The 14,944-nt window shown below is 31.8% G+C and overlaps 1 protein-coding gene and 1 pseudogene across 1 annotated transcript; both read right to left on the bottom strand.

Annotated features, from left to right (window-relative positions):
• Positions 1–331: 331 nt before the first annotated feature.
• On the bottom strand, positions 332–1,093 carry LOC105049921 (copper transporter 1). The gene has a single exon (XM_010929719.4). It carries the CDS (start codon positions 969–971, stop codon positions 537–539), a length of 435 nt encoding a protein of 144 aa, XP_010928021.1. The 5' UTR covers positions 972–1,093; the 3' UTR covers positions 332–536.
• Positions 1,094–13,361: 12,268 nt separating this feature from the next.
• LOC140851169 (uncharacterized) lies at positions 13,362–14,278 on the bottom strand (annotated as a pseudogene).
• Positions 14,279–14,944: the final 666 nt, after the last annotated feature.

Below are 14,944 nucleotides of genomic sequence, written 5' to 3'. Positions count from 1 at the left end.
GATCATGAATCTCCTTTAACAAAAATTAATGTTATGCATCTTTCAGCTGATGCAGGAAAATATTTGGATCCAATCAAAACGGGAGACACAAAATTATGCATGTGAGGTCCCCACGAGCTATGTACACTCCTCAGCTATGCAAGGTCCCCAAAAGCTACTTCCAGGATTCTCTGGAGTATCTTGTGAACGAGCTTCTCCCAAACTCCCAATTGATTCTTTTTGTTAGAGATTTAGCAGCTGGAACTATTTCAAACATCGTGTAATAACTGTTCAGTCTCCCTCAGGAAACAAGCAATTACGTTAACAAACTATTTAGGCTATAAACCAAATGAAACTGAGGCCCAAGAAAATTGGTTTCCGATGAAAACACCCTGGAGATCTAACATCTGCACCCTTATTTTCAAACAAAATTTGCAACAATTATAATCTAAAGTTGCGTATTCAGAATTTACAATCAAACAGCACACCAAACATTTAAATATATATATATATATATGGCAGCACTAGATCACCCGCACACCGAGAAGCCGTAGAAATCAGCAAGCACAAGAGATGGGAGGAAGGTCTCCCTTATTCCCCTCGGTCGACAAATTCCGCGCCTGGAACACCGAGCTGCCAAAGAGAAGGAACCCCAAGGCATGACCCAGTATCACGGCGATCAATACACCAACGTTGAAGGACATGACGGCGAGCATGACCATGTAGGCCAGCCCGACGCGGACCGCGTACAGGGCCGTCTGAGCGAGCCCGGCCGCAGCATGGCCCCAGCGAGGCCTGACCACGCGGCAGAAGTTGAACCACTCGACGAAGACGGCGAGCAAGAAGACGACGACGAGGGCCAGGGCGTACATGCCGCCCCTGGTGCCGGGCCATCCACTGAAGAGAATCTCCGAGTTCTTCCCCCAGAAGAAGGTCATATGGGTACTGTAACTCTCGTCGGAGGCCATGTTGCCCATCCCCGAGTGATCCATGGCGGAATACTCTAGAGATATGCCCTGGGTGATCCGAGGAAAAGGTTGCTCTTCGCTGTTCTTTCTTGTCCTTGGATATAGAGGCTAGGGGAGAAGAAGGCAGTTTGTTGTACCATCCTTTGCGGTACCGTGATGCGTCATCGTTCATCGTGCGAAGGACAGCGCGCGCAGTATATCGTATCGTGTGGTGCACTGCAGTGGACCCGCGTGTTATTGGAACAGAGACGGCGTGTCGTACTTTACGGTGGACCGGATTTGTATCGTTGTGTGAAAGAAGGATTTCTCTTTCTTCGCGCAAATCCACCGTTGGATCCCAGAATAGTCGTGTTACGATCTGTGCGTTCAGCAATCTAACGGTCAATAATGTGAGAGAGGATGAATCGCTTTTTCGTGCCAAAGATACAACCCGAACCGGCTTTGCAGTAGGAGTGCCAAAGGAGACTGGTAGTGCACGGCCGGATGTCATGGATGTGGACGGATGAGCAGGTCTAAATCGCCGGCTGGTATGACGCGACGCGGCCTTGACGACGCTTTCAGGGATTGGTTGTCAAAAAAAAGTCGATAGACTTCTTATCAGAAAAAAAGTGAAGTTTGATGGACCGAGCTCTTTTCTAAAATAATTTAAAAAAAAAATTTAAATATCAAAATATATCAAAAAAAAATTATTTATCAAACTAATACAAAAAAAAGAAAATATCATTTTGAATGGCATTTTTTATGTCACCCCCTTTTCCACTGTATCATCGTCCCAAAAAAAAAAAAAAAAAAAAACTTCATTTGGAATGGCGTCTTTAAAAACGCCATTTTGAATGACGTTTTTAAAAACGCCATTCAGAATGGCGTTTTCAAATTTTCCCACAAAACAAAAAGGGAAAAAATCGTGAAAAAATGAGAAAATTAATTTTTTAAAATTTAAAAATAATTAATAAATTAAAATTATAATTTTGATTGAAATTAAAAATATAAAGATTTGAATTTGTAATTCATTAAAAAAATTAATTTAGAATTTTTATTAAAAATATTTTTTAAAAGATGTCAAAAAAAATCTTAAGAAATAAAAAAAATTATCATAGGAAAAAAAAAAGAGAAAGAAATATGAAAGAAATAAAAATTTAAAATTTAATTGAAAAATATAATTCGAAATACTTGTCCTAAAAATTTTTAAAAAAATTATAAATTTAAAAATTTGTAAAAAAAAATTATAATGTAAGAATTTAAAAAAATAAAATTTTAAAGATTAATTGAAATTAAAATATTATTTCAAATTACTTTCTCAAATTAAAAATAATTAATTTAAAAAAGATTCAAAAAAATTTAAAAAATAGATTAAAAAAATCTTATAAAAATATAAAGAATTGAAAAAAAATAGAAATTATAATTGTAATTGAATAACAAACTTTATAATTTTTAATTTTAAGAAATAAGAATTATAAATGTAAATGAAATTAAAAATTATATTTTAAATAACTAAATTAATTTAAATATAAATTTTTAAAAAATATTATAAATAAAAGAAAAAAAATACGTAATAGAATATCAAAAAGATAAAAATGAAAAAAAAAACTAAAATTTAAATTTAAATTTATAAAAATTATAAATTAGATTAGAAAAAATATATCATAAAAGAATAAAATTAAATTAAATTAATTACAATTTATTTTTTAGGGTATTTTATAAATGTGACTTAAAAAAATTAAATTTGAATTAAATTTTGATTAAAAAAAATACATTAATAAGTTAAAAAATGATGAAAAGTTAAAAAGTTAAAATTTTTAAAAAGTCATAAAAAATAAGAATTCTAAATTTAAATTTTTAAAAAAATAAAATTTTAAAGATTAAGTGAAATAAAAATATTTTTTAAAATTAATTTCTCAAATTAAAATTAATTTAATTAAAAAAAAATTAAATAAAATATAAAAATCGCCTAAAAAAATTTCATAAAAAGATAAAGAATTGAAAAAAAATAGAAATTCTAATTGTAATTGAAGAACAAAGTTTATAATTTTTAATTTTAAGAAATAAGAATTAAAATTATAATTGAAATTAAAAATAATATTTTAAATAACTAAATTAATTTAAATATTAATATTTAAAAAATATTTTAAATAAAAAAAAATACGTAATAGAATGTCAAAAAAATAAAAGTGGAAGAAAATTAAAAATAAAAATAAAAATTATAAAAATTATAAAAAAAAATATTTCATAAAAGAATAAAATGTAATAATTAAATTAATTACAATTTATTTTTTCGGGTATTTTATAAATGTGACTTAAAAAATTTTAATTTGAATTAAATTTTGATCAAAAAATAAATACATTAAAAAGTTAAAAAATGAAGAAAAAAAATCATAATTTTATCAGATATGATTCTGAAGTCTCAAAAGCAAGAACAAAAGATGTGTAATCTATTAGAGGCAATTTCAATATTTTTGGAAGCGTATTTTCTAAGAAAAATAGATTTATATTTTTTAGTCGACCCCATGAATCGACTCATGGCTAAAAAAGTTTAACGGCACGCAAAATTTTTGGCTGCCACACTCTGTGAGTCGACCCCTTGACTTTCTTTCTGGTAATTTTTATTTTTAAAATTTTTTAAAAAGAGGGAGAGAGAGGAAGAGAGAGAGAGGAGGCAGCTCACCGCGGTGCTGTAGGAGAGACGCCGGAGAAGGGAAAAGAGGGAGAAGAGGGAGAAAGGAGAAGAGGGAGAAGGAGAGAAGAAGGGAGGAAAGGAGAAAACGCCATTCCCTTCGGCGTTTTTTTATTCTTTTTCTTTTCTTAAAATTTTTTTAAATTTTTTTCATAATTTATTTAATTATTTTTTTTTAATTTATTAAATTTTTTAATGAGGATAGTAATTTGAATGATAATTTTTAATTTAAATTAAAGTTAATTTTTTATTTTAAATTATAATTTCTATTTTATTACCATTTTTTCTCTTTTATTTACTATTTTTATGATATATTTATGTTGCTCCTAGATTGATTTTGATGATTACAAAGCAGATTGAAGGGATACAAATATTTTTTATTTGAAAAAGTCTTTATGCTCTTCAGGGGCAAAAATGTAATTTTATCAAAACTCTGATTTGATAGTATCATTTGGTAGAACAAATGATTTGTGATCTATTGGTGAAAATTTCATTGTTTTTGGACTTATATTTTTGAAGTTATGAATGTTTTAAGTGCATGAGTCGACTCATGAGTCAACTCATGGCACAATGAGCTGCTTGGCACGCTGAAATTCCTATTGGCACGCTGGTTTTCTGGCTTGGCACGACCTGTGAGTCGACTCATGAGTCGACCCACAAGGCATGAGTCGACTCATGAGTCGACCTCTGCTGGTTTGGGCCAAAAAATCCAGAAACCCACATTTCTGGCTTTTGCAACAGAGGTCGACTCATGAGTCGACCCCTGAAGCATGAGTCGACTCATGAGTCGACCCCTGCGACGGGAATTGTCCGCAATGGCTAGTTTTTAGTCCGTTTTAGTTGCTTTTAATGCTCACTTTAAGTGCTCTAACGGCTCTTTTTCTGCCTAGAATGTTTTCCTTTGTTTCTTAAAGCTATAAAATGTTTCAAAAGGTGAAAAACAAAGAAGAAATACAAGACATACACAATATACACAAGAGACATACAAGAGATTTTGAAAGAGAAAAGTAAGAGCATTCAAGAGGGCATTCAAGAGCATTCAAAGAGAGGGTTTCTCAAGCCAACTTTTCAACCTTAATCAAGAGCTCATTTAAAGCCTTCAAGAAGCCTTCAATCAAAGCTCACCAACTCCTCAAGCGTTCATTCAACTCTTCATCCACTTTGAGGAAATCCAAAAGGGGCTTCTTCATTTGAGTAAAGTGTATTTAATGTTATATTCGCTCATTTAAGGAGCCATTCTTGTACTTATTTGTGCTCTAAACTGTTTTACTCTTTGTGAGTAATTGTTTTTGTTTTGGAGGGTTTCCAAAACAAGGGAAGGTTGATCCGAACCTGAAATCGGAGTGTATTGGGCCGGCGGTCTGTGGCCGGCGGCCACGGAGAAGGGAGAGAGAGAGGGAGAGAGAGAGAGAGAGGAAGAGAGAGAGGAGGGGGCCGGGGGCCACGCCGGGATGCGGGTCCCGCCGCCGGGACGCGCGGCCCGCCGCCGGGACGCGCGGCCCGCCGCCGGCATGAGAAAAAGAGAGAGAGGGGAAGAGGGAGAGAGAAAGAGGAAGAGGGAGAGAGAGGGGGAAGAGCTCACCGCCGCCGAGACCTCGCCGCCGTGCCGCCGTGCCGCCGGAGAGACGCCGGAGAAGATCGAGAAGGAGAAGAGAGAAGGGAGAAGGAGAAGAGGGAGAAGGGAGAAGGAGGGGAGAAGGAAGAAGAAGGGTTTGGGGGAGGGGAAAACGCCATTCTCTATGGCGTTTTCTCCTTTTTTTTTTTTAATTTCTTTAATTATGTATTTGTAATCTTTTAATAAATAAATTAAATTAAATAAAGAAAATAATAATTTAAATGATAATTTTTAATTTAAATTAAAATTAAATTTCTTTAAAATTAATAATTATAATTTCTATTTTATTATTATTTTATTATTTTTTTATGATACTTTTTTTATTTATTTTAAAATAGTTATCATTTGAAATTATAATTTCAGTTTTCTTCCATTTTTTTTTTTTAGCATTCTATTACGTATTCTTTACCTTTAATTAAAAAAATATTATTTTTTCTAAAGTTCAATTTACAAAATTTTTTTCCACATTTTTCCTCATTTTTTAACTTTACACTGTATTTATTTTTTGATCAAAATTTAATTCAAATTAAATTTTAAATTTTCCTCTCATTTTTTTTTCTTTATTTAAAATATTTTTTAAATAATAATGTTTAAATTAATTTAGTTATTTAAATTATTATTTTAATTTTCAATTACAATTTTAATTCTTCTTTCTTAAAATTAAAAATTATAAACTTTGTTCTTCAATTACAATTATAATTTCTATTTTTTTTCAATTCTTTATCTTTCTATGAAATTTTTTTAAGATATTTTTAAATTTTATTTGAAAATTCTTTTAATTAAATAAATTTTAATTTTATAAATTATATTTAAAAAATATTTTTATTTCAATTAAACTTTAAATTTTTTTTTAATTTTTAATTTATAATCCTTATTTGTTGTGACTTTTTAAAAATTTTTACTTTTTAACTTTTTAATTTTTCCTCATTCTTTTAAACTTTTTAATGTATTTCTTTTTTTATCAAAATTTAATTCAAATTTAATTTTTTTAAGTCACATTTATAAAATACCCTAAAAAAGAAATTGTAATTAATTTAATTTAATTTTATTCTTTTATGATATATTTTTTCTAATCTAATTTATAATTTTTATAATTTTAAATTTTAAATTTAGTTTTTTTTCATTTTTATCTTTTTGATATTCTATTACGTATTTTTTTTCTTTTATTTATAATATTTTTTTAAAAATTTATATTTAAATTAATTTAGTTATTTAAAATATAATTTTTAATTTCATTTACAATTATAATTCTTATTTCTTAAAATTAAAAATTATAAAATTTTTTATTCAATTACAATTATAATTTCTATTTTTTTTCAATTCTTTATATTTTTATAAAAAAATTTTAGCCTATTCTTCAAAATTTTTTGAATCTTTTTTAAATTAATTATTTTTAATTTGAGAAAGTAATTTGAAATAATATTTTAATTTCAATTAATCTTTAAAATTTTATTTTTTAAAATTTTTACATTATAATTCTTTTTTTTTTTATTTTTTAAAAATTTTAAAATTTATAATTTTTTTAAAAATTTTTAGGACAAGTATTTCGAATGATGTTTTTCAATTAAATTTCATATTTTTATTTCTTTCATATTTCTTTCTCTTTTTTTTATTTTCTATGATAATTTTTTTTTTATTTCTTAAGATTTTTTTTGACATCTTTTAAAAAATATTTTTAATAAAAATTCTAAATTAATTTTTTTAATGAATTACAAATTCAAATCTTTATATTTTTAATTTCAATCAAAATTATAATTTTAATTTATTAATTAATTTTAAATTTTAAAAAACCAATTTTCTCATTTTTTCACAATTTTTTTCCTTTTTTTTTGGTGGAAAAATTTGAAAACGCCATTTTGAATGGCGTTTTTAAAGACGCCATTCCAAATGGCGTTTCTTCTTTTTTTTTTTTTTTTTTTTTTTGGGACGATGCCACCGTGGAAATGGGGGGTGACGTGGAAGGGGAAAAAATGCCATTCAAAATGGCGTTTTTTCCTTTTGCATTAGTTTGGTAAATAAATTTCGTTTTGATATATTTTGGTATTTAAGTTTTTTTTTTGAATTATTTTGGAAAAGAGCTCTTGATGGACCAGCAGTTATTTTATTGTAACAACTGTTATATAATGGGTTGCTTTGATGATTATTTCGCTGATGATAATGAGGAATAACTATTATTCGCATTAACCTTTTTCACTTAGTGACTTGAGTGTTAAGTTTAAATCTTTGTATTTGTCAGAAAAATAACTTTGGAGACATAATGTTATTCTTTTTTTCAATTATCAATCATTATTTTTTGTTACAGCATGGATAGCAATCATGACAGTAGTCTTTATTTTTTCATAATTAATAATCTCTGTTCAGATAAATTTGTATAATTAACTGCTAATATAAATATCATAACAAGTAACGAAACTTTACTGCCAGACGTAACTCAACTAGTTTCTGTCCCTCTCCACCCGGGAGAGGGACAGATTGGACTATGACAGTGGAATTCCTACGATATTAATCCAAAAAGTAATCAATAACGCTTTCGTAGACGGCACGACATTGTTGAAATCTTCATATAAAGTTTCTACCCATACGTGTGCCCATAGGATAAAAATTTTGTTCCATCTTTTGCTCCGGTGCCAGGCAGGTTTGAGTTAATAGCATTGGGATGGCAAAATTCTAGGGACATCCATATCCCCTAAGAAAAGGTTGCTTTTTTATTCCCGAGTATCACCTTTTTTTTTTTTTTTTGGGGCAGGAGAGATCAAGTGGACGGAGCTGATATGTTCTCCTTGTGCACCGGGTGATGCAAATATGTCCTTGATTATATCTTCAAAGAGAATTAGACCCACCGTAATCAGGAATATCCACTTTCCTTTCTAAACTATTCTCTTCTGTTTTTGTATCATCCATTCTTATCAATTCCAATGACTATCGAACAACCAGTGGCGTACGTGAACCATGCCACTTAGTTTTGCTCCTCATTTATCGACCATGTAGATGAGAGCAGCATACCTTAATCATTCTTCTCTCCAACATTTTACTATTTCAAGTTGCCTCAGTCTATGTGCTGATTGGTATACATACCTTATTCATTCTTCTCTCCAACATTTTACTATTTCAAGTTGCCTCAGTCTATGTGCTGATTGGTATACTCTGATCTGCCTATTGGTATCCTTCTCTTCAGTCCCACTTGTAAAAAAAAATGGAGGAGGTTAATTTCTTTTTTTTATGTGCAATATCTATAATTTGAATCATGGATCTCCTCCAATGGCAAGATATTAGCAAAGTGGTGCCAACCAACCGTGTCAACAATTATCGGGGGACAAAGGTCAGCTTGCATCTAATATTCTGGCATGATAACTACTATATTAAAGGACTCTTGGTATGGGCTAATCTCAGAAGTATTAATGAACTATGCTGTTAAATCGCAAGATATTGAAATGACCAGATGAAAGAATAAGAACCACAAATAACAAACTTTGTACAGACTGTATATCAAAATATGGGACGCCGTCTATACAATCGCAACTGATGCTAGCTAAATCGGTCGAACATTCCTCCCTTAGAACAGACATCCAATTTGCATTTTAAAAAGATTTCTCAAGCTAAAAGATTCTATTATTAAAGCAAGAAAGAATAATCTCATCTAAGAGGTATCGACAAAGAAGTGATAGAGAGTTGTGCATGTGTTTACACTACATCCACACTGACGACATGTTCCATCAAAAAGTTAGAATAGATCGATAATGTAAGCTGAAATACGAAACAATAAAAATACATGTCAATACGCGAAAGTGCAGATCAATACACCAAAAATATATGCCAAACAATTAATGGATAGACTGAAATGGATATGAGCTATCAGCCAAAGGCGAAGCAGTCTACAAAAGTAGTCCAATGATGGGGGCTGATCAGTTGGTGTCATTGGTTATGATGTGAAAGAGTTGGCATGCTATCCAAAAAGAAAGAAGGGTGATAGTACTCCTTTAGGACCTATGTTTTGTGAGTAAATATTATAAAAAAATTAATTAATTTTTTTATTGAGTAATTTATTCATTATTTTATTTTTTTTAGATAGATAAGTTATTTTTCTATAAATAATATTTATTTATAAATAAAAAAATTTATTCATATGAAGATGTCTAAATCATTTTTCCATCAACCATGAAAATAACATTTCTAAGTCATCTTTAATATACCCTTAACCGGACAATATAATAATATAATATAATATAATATAATATAATATAATATAATATAATATGATATGATATGATATGATATAATATAATATCATATCATATATTATAATATATTATATTATATTTTAACATGATATATTATAATATACTATAGGATATTATATTATAATATTATAATATATATAATAATATAATATATTATATTAATATAAGATATTAACATAATATAATATTAATATATTATATTATATTATTAACATAATATATAATAATATAATATGTTTATTTAATAATAATTACTAATATAATATAATATATTATTATATATAATCATATATTATATTATGTTAATATAAGATATTAACATCACATAATATAATCTATTATAATATAACATAATATATTATTAAAATAATAAATAATAATATAATATATTATTATATATTATAATATTATATAATATATATGATATTATATAATATATATGATATTATATCAATATAAGATATTAATATAATATAATATATTATTATAATATATTATACTATTATATATAATAATATTTATATAATAAAAGGTATTATGAGAAATATGAGTAGACCATAATAACTTATCCAGAAAAATAGTAATATAAAAGAATATGGACAATATATTTCTAAGTCATTTTTCAATGCACAAAAGAATATAGATAAATTATTGATAAAAATATACAAATAGCCTCTCAATTTTTTCAAATTGTGCTTCGATGCCCTCCAACTAAAAACATTATAGTTGATGTGTCATACCCCCGATCCAAGATTATGAATCGAAGGTCATGGCAACCGCCGCATACTCATAGAAAATTCTTCCCATAAGCATGCAAGGCATCTTATCATGCTATCTTAAAACAATAACGGAATAATTAGTCAATAATTTAAATCCAAAATATAACAATCTAAATTTTAAATTTTAATTTCTCAATAAATTCAACAATGTTTAATACACCTTACATCAAATTCAATAAGACTTTCAGTCTAAAATAAAAGTACAAAAATTCTGCTTCTCATTACTCTTCCATTCATATCTTGTATCATCTTAATTCCTCAATATCTGTAAAAACAGTAAAATAGGAAGTAATGAGCTAGATAGCCCAGCAAGCAATGATCACTTTCAACAGATTTCATCAGATATTAAAGTAAATAATTATTTATAGAAAATAAGTATATGGAGTTCATCAATTCGAAATCAATTTCAATTATACAACATAATTCATGTCAAATTCATTTTTTTTTTCAAAAATTTGAGTTTCTTTCAAAATTTCAATTTCTTTCGTTCTTAAGTTTTTTTCATCAACCATGAGCTATGATCACATTTTTCCTATGGCAGGGTCATAACATCGCGTATCTTCTTGTAGTGAGCTGCGAATCATCTGGCAGCAAAGTTCTTCGGAACTGCTGGTCTCTCTGACGGTTTGTCGCTGGTCTCTCTGGTGACATAAATTCTCAAGACAAATCAATTGCCAACGTATATGCCCTCATTGGCGGGGTCCTTTATATAGTCAGGTTGTCAATTCATATTGTTCTTATATCAGAATTCTTCATAAATCATATTTCATATTCTAATTTCAATAAGAAAATATATAATCATGTAGTATCGAAATCAATCAGTATAATGCATCATGAAATCAATATGTTCAATCATGCTTCATTATAACATTTCGAATAAGATATTTTTCATAATAAAATATCATTTATCCAATTCATGCATTGTTTCATAATTTATGTCAGAAAAATATATTATAATTTATCGATAAATCTAGAAAAAATGAAACATTACTTACCTCGAATGCATTCCAATAAATCCACATAATTCTATAAATTTTTTTTTCAAAATTTTTTAGTTCATAAATCATATTACAATATATGATTATCAGGTGTCAACGATACCTATACGAGATCAAATTCAATAATCAGAAAGAATACGAATATCATATTTCAACAATTTAAATTAGGTCCGATCATCTAATTTCATCTAATCAAAATCTAATTAGGACATAAATGATCCAAAGTTTGAGTATCGATCAAATCGGATTCGAAGTGATAGGACTAAGGTTTCTTCATTGATTTCATAAAATCAAGTAAAGAGAGAAAATCAGAGGAGAAAGAATTCATGAGGTACAATTCGAATTGATCAGATGACACAATCCAATATTACGATTGGTCCAATATCTCAATTGGTGAAATCAACAAGATCAAATCAAGTCATGATTAAATCAAAATCATGGATGATCAAATTGAGAAATATCGGATCTGATCAAGATACTGGTATACTACCTGACAACCACGGATCAGGATGCTTTCACTAGAATCATTCAAACTCATCAAAATAAAATTTTTTTTCTCTTGATAAATTTTAAAAAAATAAACTTCTAGAAAGATACAATTCTCGAAAAAAAAATTCATGAAGATGAATCTATACTAATTAGATGATACGGTTCAACAAATTTGATTGATCTGATCAAGATAAATTAATCAATTCATGCTAAAATTACCATATGGATAATTCAATAGAATCATGGGTGATAAAATCTAAAGATATTTGATTTGATCAGGATGGATGCCAGTACGCTGTCCGACAATTATAGATCAGGATTCTTCATCAGATCAAAAATATTAAAAAAAATTTTATTGATAAATCGATCAAGAGAGAGAAATAATTTTAGAGAGAAAAAATTTTAGAGAGAAAAAATTCATCTTGGACTCTTAAGACGATATGATTCGACAAATCTGATCGATCAGATCAAATCATGATGAAATTATCATGTGGATAATTTAATAAAATCATAAAAAATAAAATCTAAAAATACCTGATCTGATCAAAGTGGGTGTCGGTGTACCGTCTGGCAATCACAGATCAAAAATTCATCACTGGGATCATTTAAATTCATCATCATTCTTCTCAAAATTCTAAAAAATCTTAGGAGAGACAAATAACCTAGAGAGAGAATTTTAGAGAGAGAAAATAAAGAGACTAGAGAGAGAAAGAGAAAGTAGAGAGAAGAAAAGAGGGAGAGAGAGAGGAGAGAGGAGAGAGTCTCTATATATTTTTTTTCTATTTTTTTCTTCTTCTTTTTTTTTTCTTTTTTTTTTTCTTTTCCTTCCTCTTTCGAGGCTTCCTTTGGGTCGAAACAGGGGACCGTGTGGTCTCCTCCTTTGCTCGACCGACCAAGGGCCACAGTCGGCATGGCGGTGGCTGGCGACAGGGGACGACGATCCCATGGCTCGAAGGGACCAAATCAATGGTCGGCGGTGACCACCGGCGGTTGAAAAATCGAAGAAAAAAGGGCAAAAATAGAGGTCTCTTCCGCAACAAAATCCGGTAACTCCGGTCGTTGGCGGTCGTGCACAAGGGCACGGAAAAAAAGAAGGAGAAGAGAGGAAAGAGAGGAGGCTCACCTTCGACGCCGGCGAAGCTTTCCGATGAGAAAATTGGATGGGCACAGAGTCGGTCTTCCAAGATGATTTTTTGACGATTGCCACCGATGAACTTCGAGATTTTCAGTGGAAGAAAGAGAGAAGGAATCCCCTCCTTAAATAGAGCCGGAGAAGGCCTCTTTCCGACTCCGATTGGGAGGCGGTGAGAAGAGGAAGAAGACTCCCGAGCCGAGTCTTCTCCTCTATTTTCCCCTTCTTCTTTTTTTTTTTTCATTTGGACTTTGTGGGCTGGGTTTAAGACCTAATTGGGCCGGGCTATAACATAATGTACTCATAATACGTGGCTACAAAGCCCTTCTGTCAATTCTCATCGTTAATTTGTTGACATGATTTTATTTTAATCCTTAAAATTAATTAAAAATAATATTTTAATATTTTTTAATATTTTTTTAACCGATCGCTGATGTTATTTTTTTTTATACGTCAACTATTCTCCGTTTGGGATGGGTGTTGCGCCGGAGCCTAGGAGGGGAGAAGACCGTGGAGAAGCCGGGGACCGCCGTCAGTGGACGGGAGCATGTAGAGGAGAAGCCACAGGCTGGGGCGGGTAGGGGGTGTCCTGCGGCAAAGAAGAAGCAAGACCGGGGTGGGTGGGGGGGGGGGGGGGGGGCGGCGTAATCGTAGTGGGGGTGGGGGAGGCGGCACGAGCCGAGGGAAGACCGTCGGGGCCACCAGGGGGGAGAGGCGGTGCGTGGGCCAACGATGGAAGAGCCACGGGTGGCCAGGGGGGCGTGGGGGGTGGCCGCAGGCGGGGTGGGGGTGATGGACGACCCAGGGTGGCTGGGGGGCGAATGAGCCGCGAGCGCCATGGGGGTTTGGCCACAGGCGGAGGACCGGCAGACGTCGGGAGAAGCAAAGGGAGATGGCCGTCACGGCGGCGATAGCCTCGTGGAGGCGGTCCATGCAGTTGAGGAAGTCGAGGAGATGGGGGATGGAGGAGGTCCTGGAGGAGAGGCGGAGGAGGTGGCACTAGAGGGACTCCACAAGGGCGAAGATGCGGAGGAGGAAGAGGGCCAGGGAGACGGCGCGGTTGATGCGGGCGTGGAGGGCCTTTGTGGCAATGGCCTGAGACTAGAGCGGCGCCACTACCTCGGTGAACGCATCCAGGGAGTCGCGGCCGACGGAGAGGTGGGCATCCACACCGGCGAGGCCTGTGTCCATCTGGGCGGAGGCACGGAAAATGCAGACGATGTTAGAACGGGAGGTGCGGAGTGTGGCGATCACCGTCTCGTTGTTATCGTCGACTGCCTCATTAGCCATCGTCGCGCGCTCCACCTGGACGAAAGAGAAGTGGGAGGCACTCGAGCGGACGGGGGGGCCGGGGCGGAGATTGCGGGCGAACAGGGGGACCTGCATAGAGAAGCAAAGGGAGGCGGAGGTCCAATGGCATCGGGGGCGGAGGGGCGGTGATCGCGGGTGGATGGGAGGGCCGACGTGGAGAAGCAGAGTGAGGCAGAGGTGAACAGGGGGAGAAAGGAAGAAAGAAAGAAAAAAAATCCCCACAGCACCATAGCATTTACCAAAAAAAAATATTTTAAAAAAATTAAAATATTATTTTTAAATAATTTTTGAGATTAAAATAAAATTATATCAGCAAATTAATGATGAAAATTGATGAAAAAAATTCGTAGTCCATGTATTACGAATCAAGAGACAAGTTGAGGAAGACCGTAGCATAATTTAAAAAAATTAAAAAAATTATTTATATATTTTTATTTAAATTATTTTTTTATTTAAAAAATATTTAAAAAATATTTAAAAATATTTTTTTAAAAAAATATAATTTTTTAGATAAATTTTTTACCTATAAAAAAAATAATCCTTTTAACTACAATAATAGTCATGCAGCATACAATGGTTAGACATACGTCTACGGACGGTGGTATCTCTTTTCTCACTACTCATGACATAGCGGTGGGCAAGCACTATGTAATTGTTTATACACCAGCTCAACCACTTGGATGGCGGTTATCGATAAGCGCCCCATGTGTATCAAGGGATCAGAGTAAATGGAAATTATATAATCATATGCTCGATCTAATTAG

The sequence above is a fragment of the Elaeis guineensis genome, chromosome 8, assembly GCF_000442705.2.
Source record: "Elaeis guineensis isolate ETL-2024a chromosome 8, EG11, whole genome shotgun sequence".
NCBI classification, from domain to species: Eukaryota; Viridiplantae; Streptophyta; class Magnoliopsida; order Arecales; family Arecaceae; genus Elaeis; species Elaeis guineensis.
Note: the sequence above shows the minus strand (reverse complement) of the source record. Positions and strands in the feature narration are given on the sequence as shown.

What these genes read in the sequence shown, in the direction of transcription:
- LOC105049921 (XM_010929719.4), bottom strand. Translation starts at nt 971, where the DNA reads ATGGATCACTCGGGGATGGGCAACATGGCCTCCGACGAGAGTTACAGT.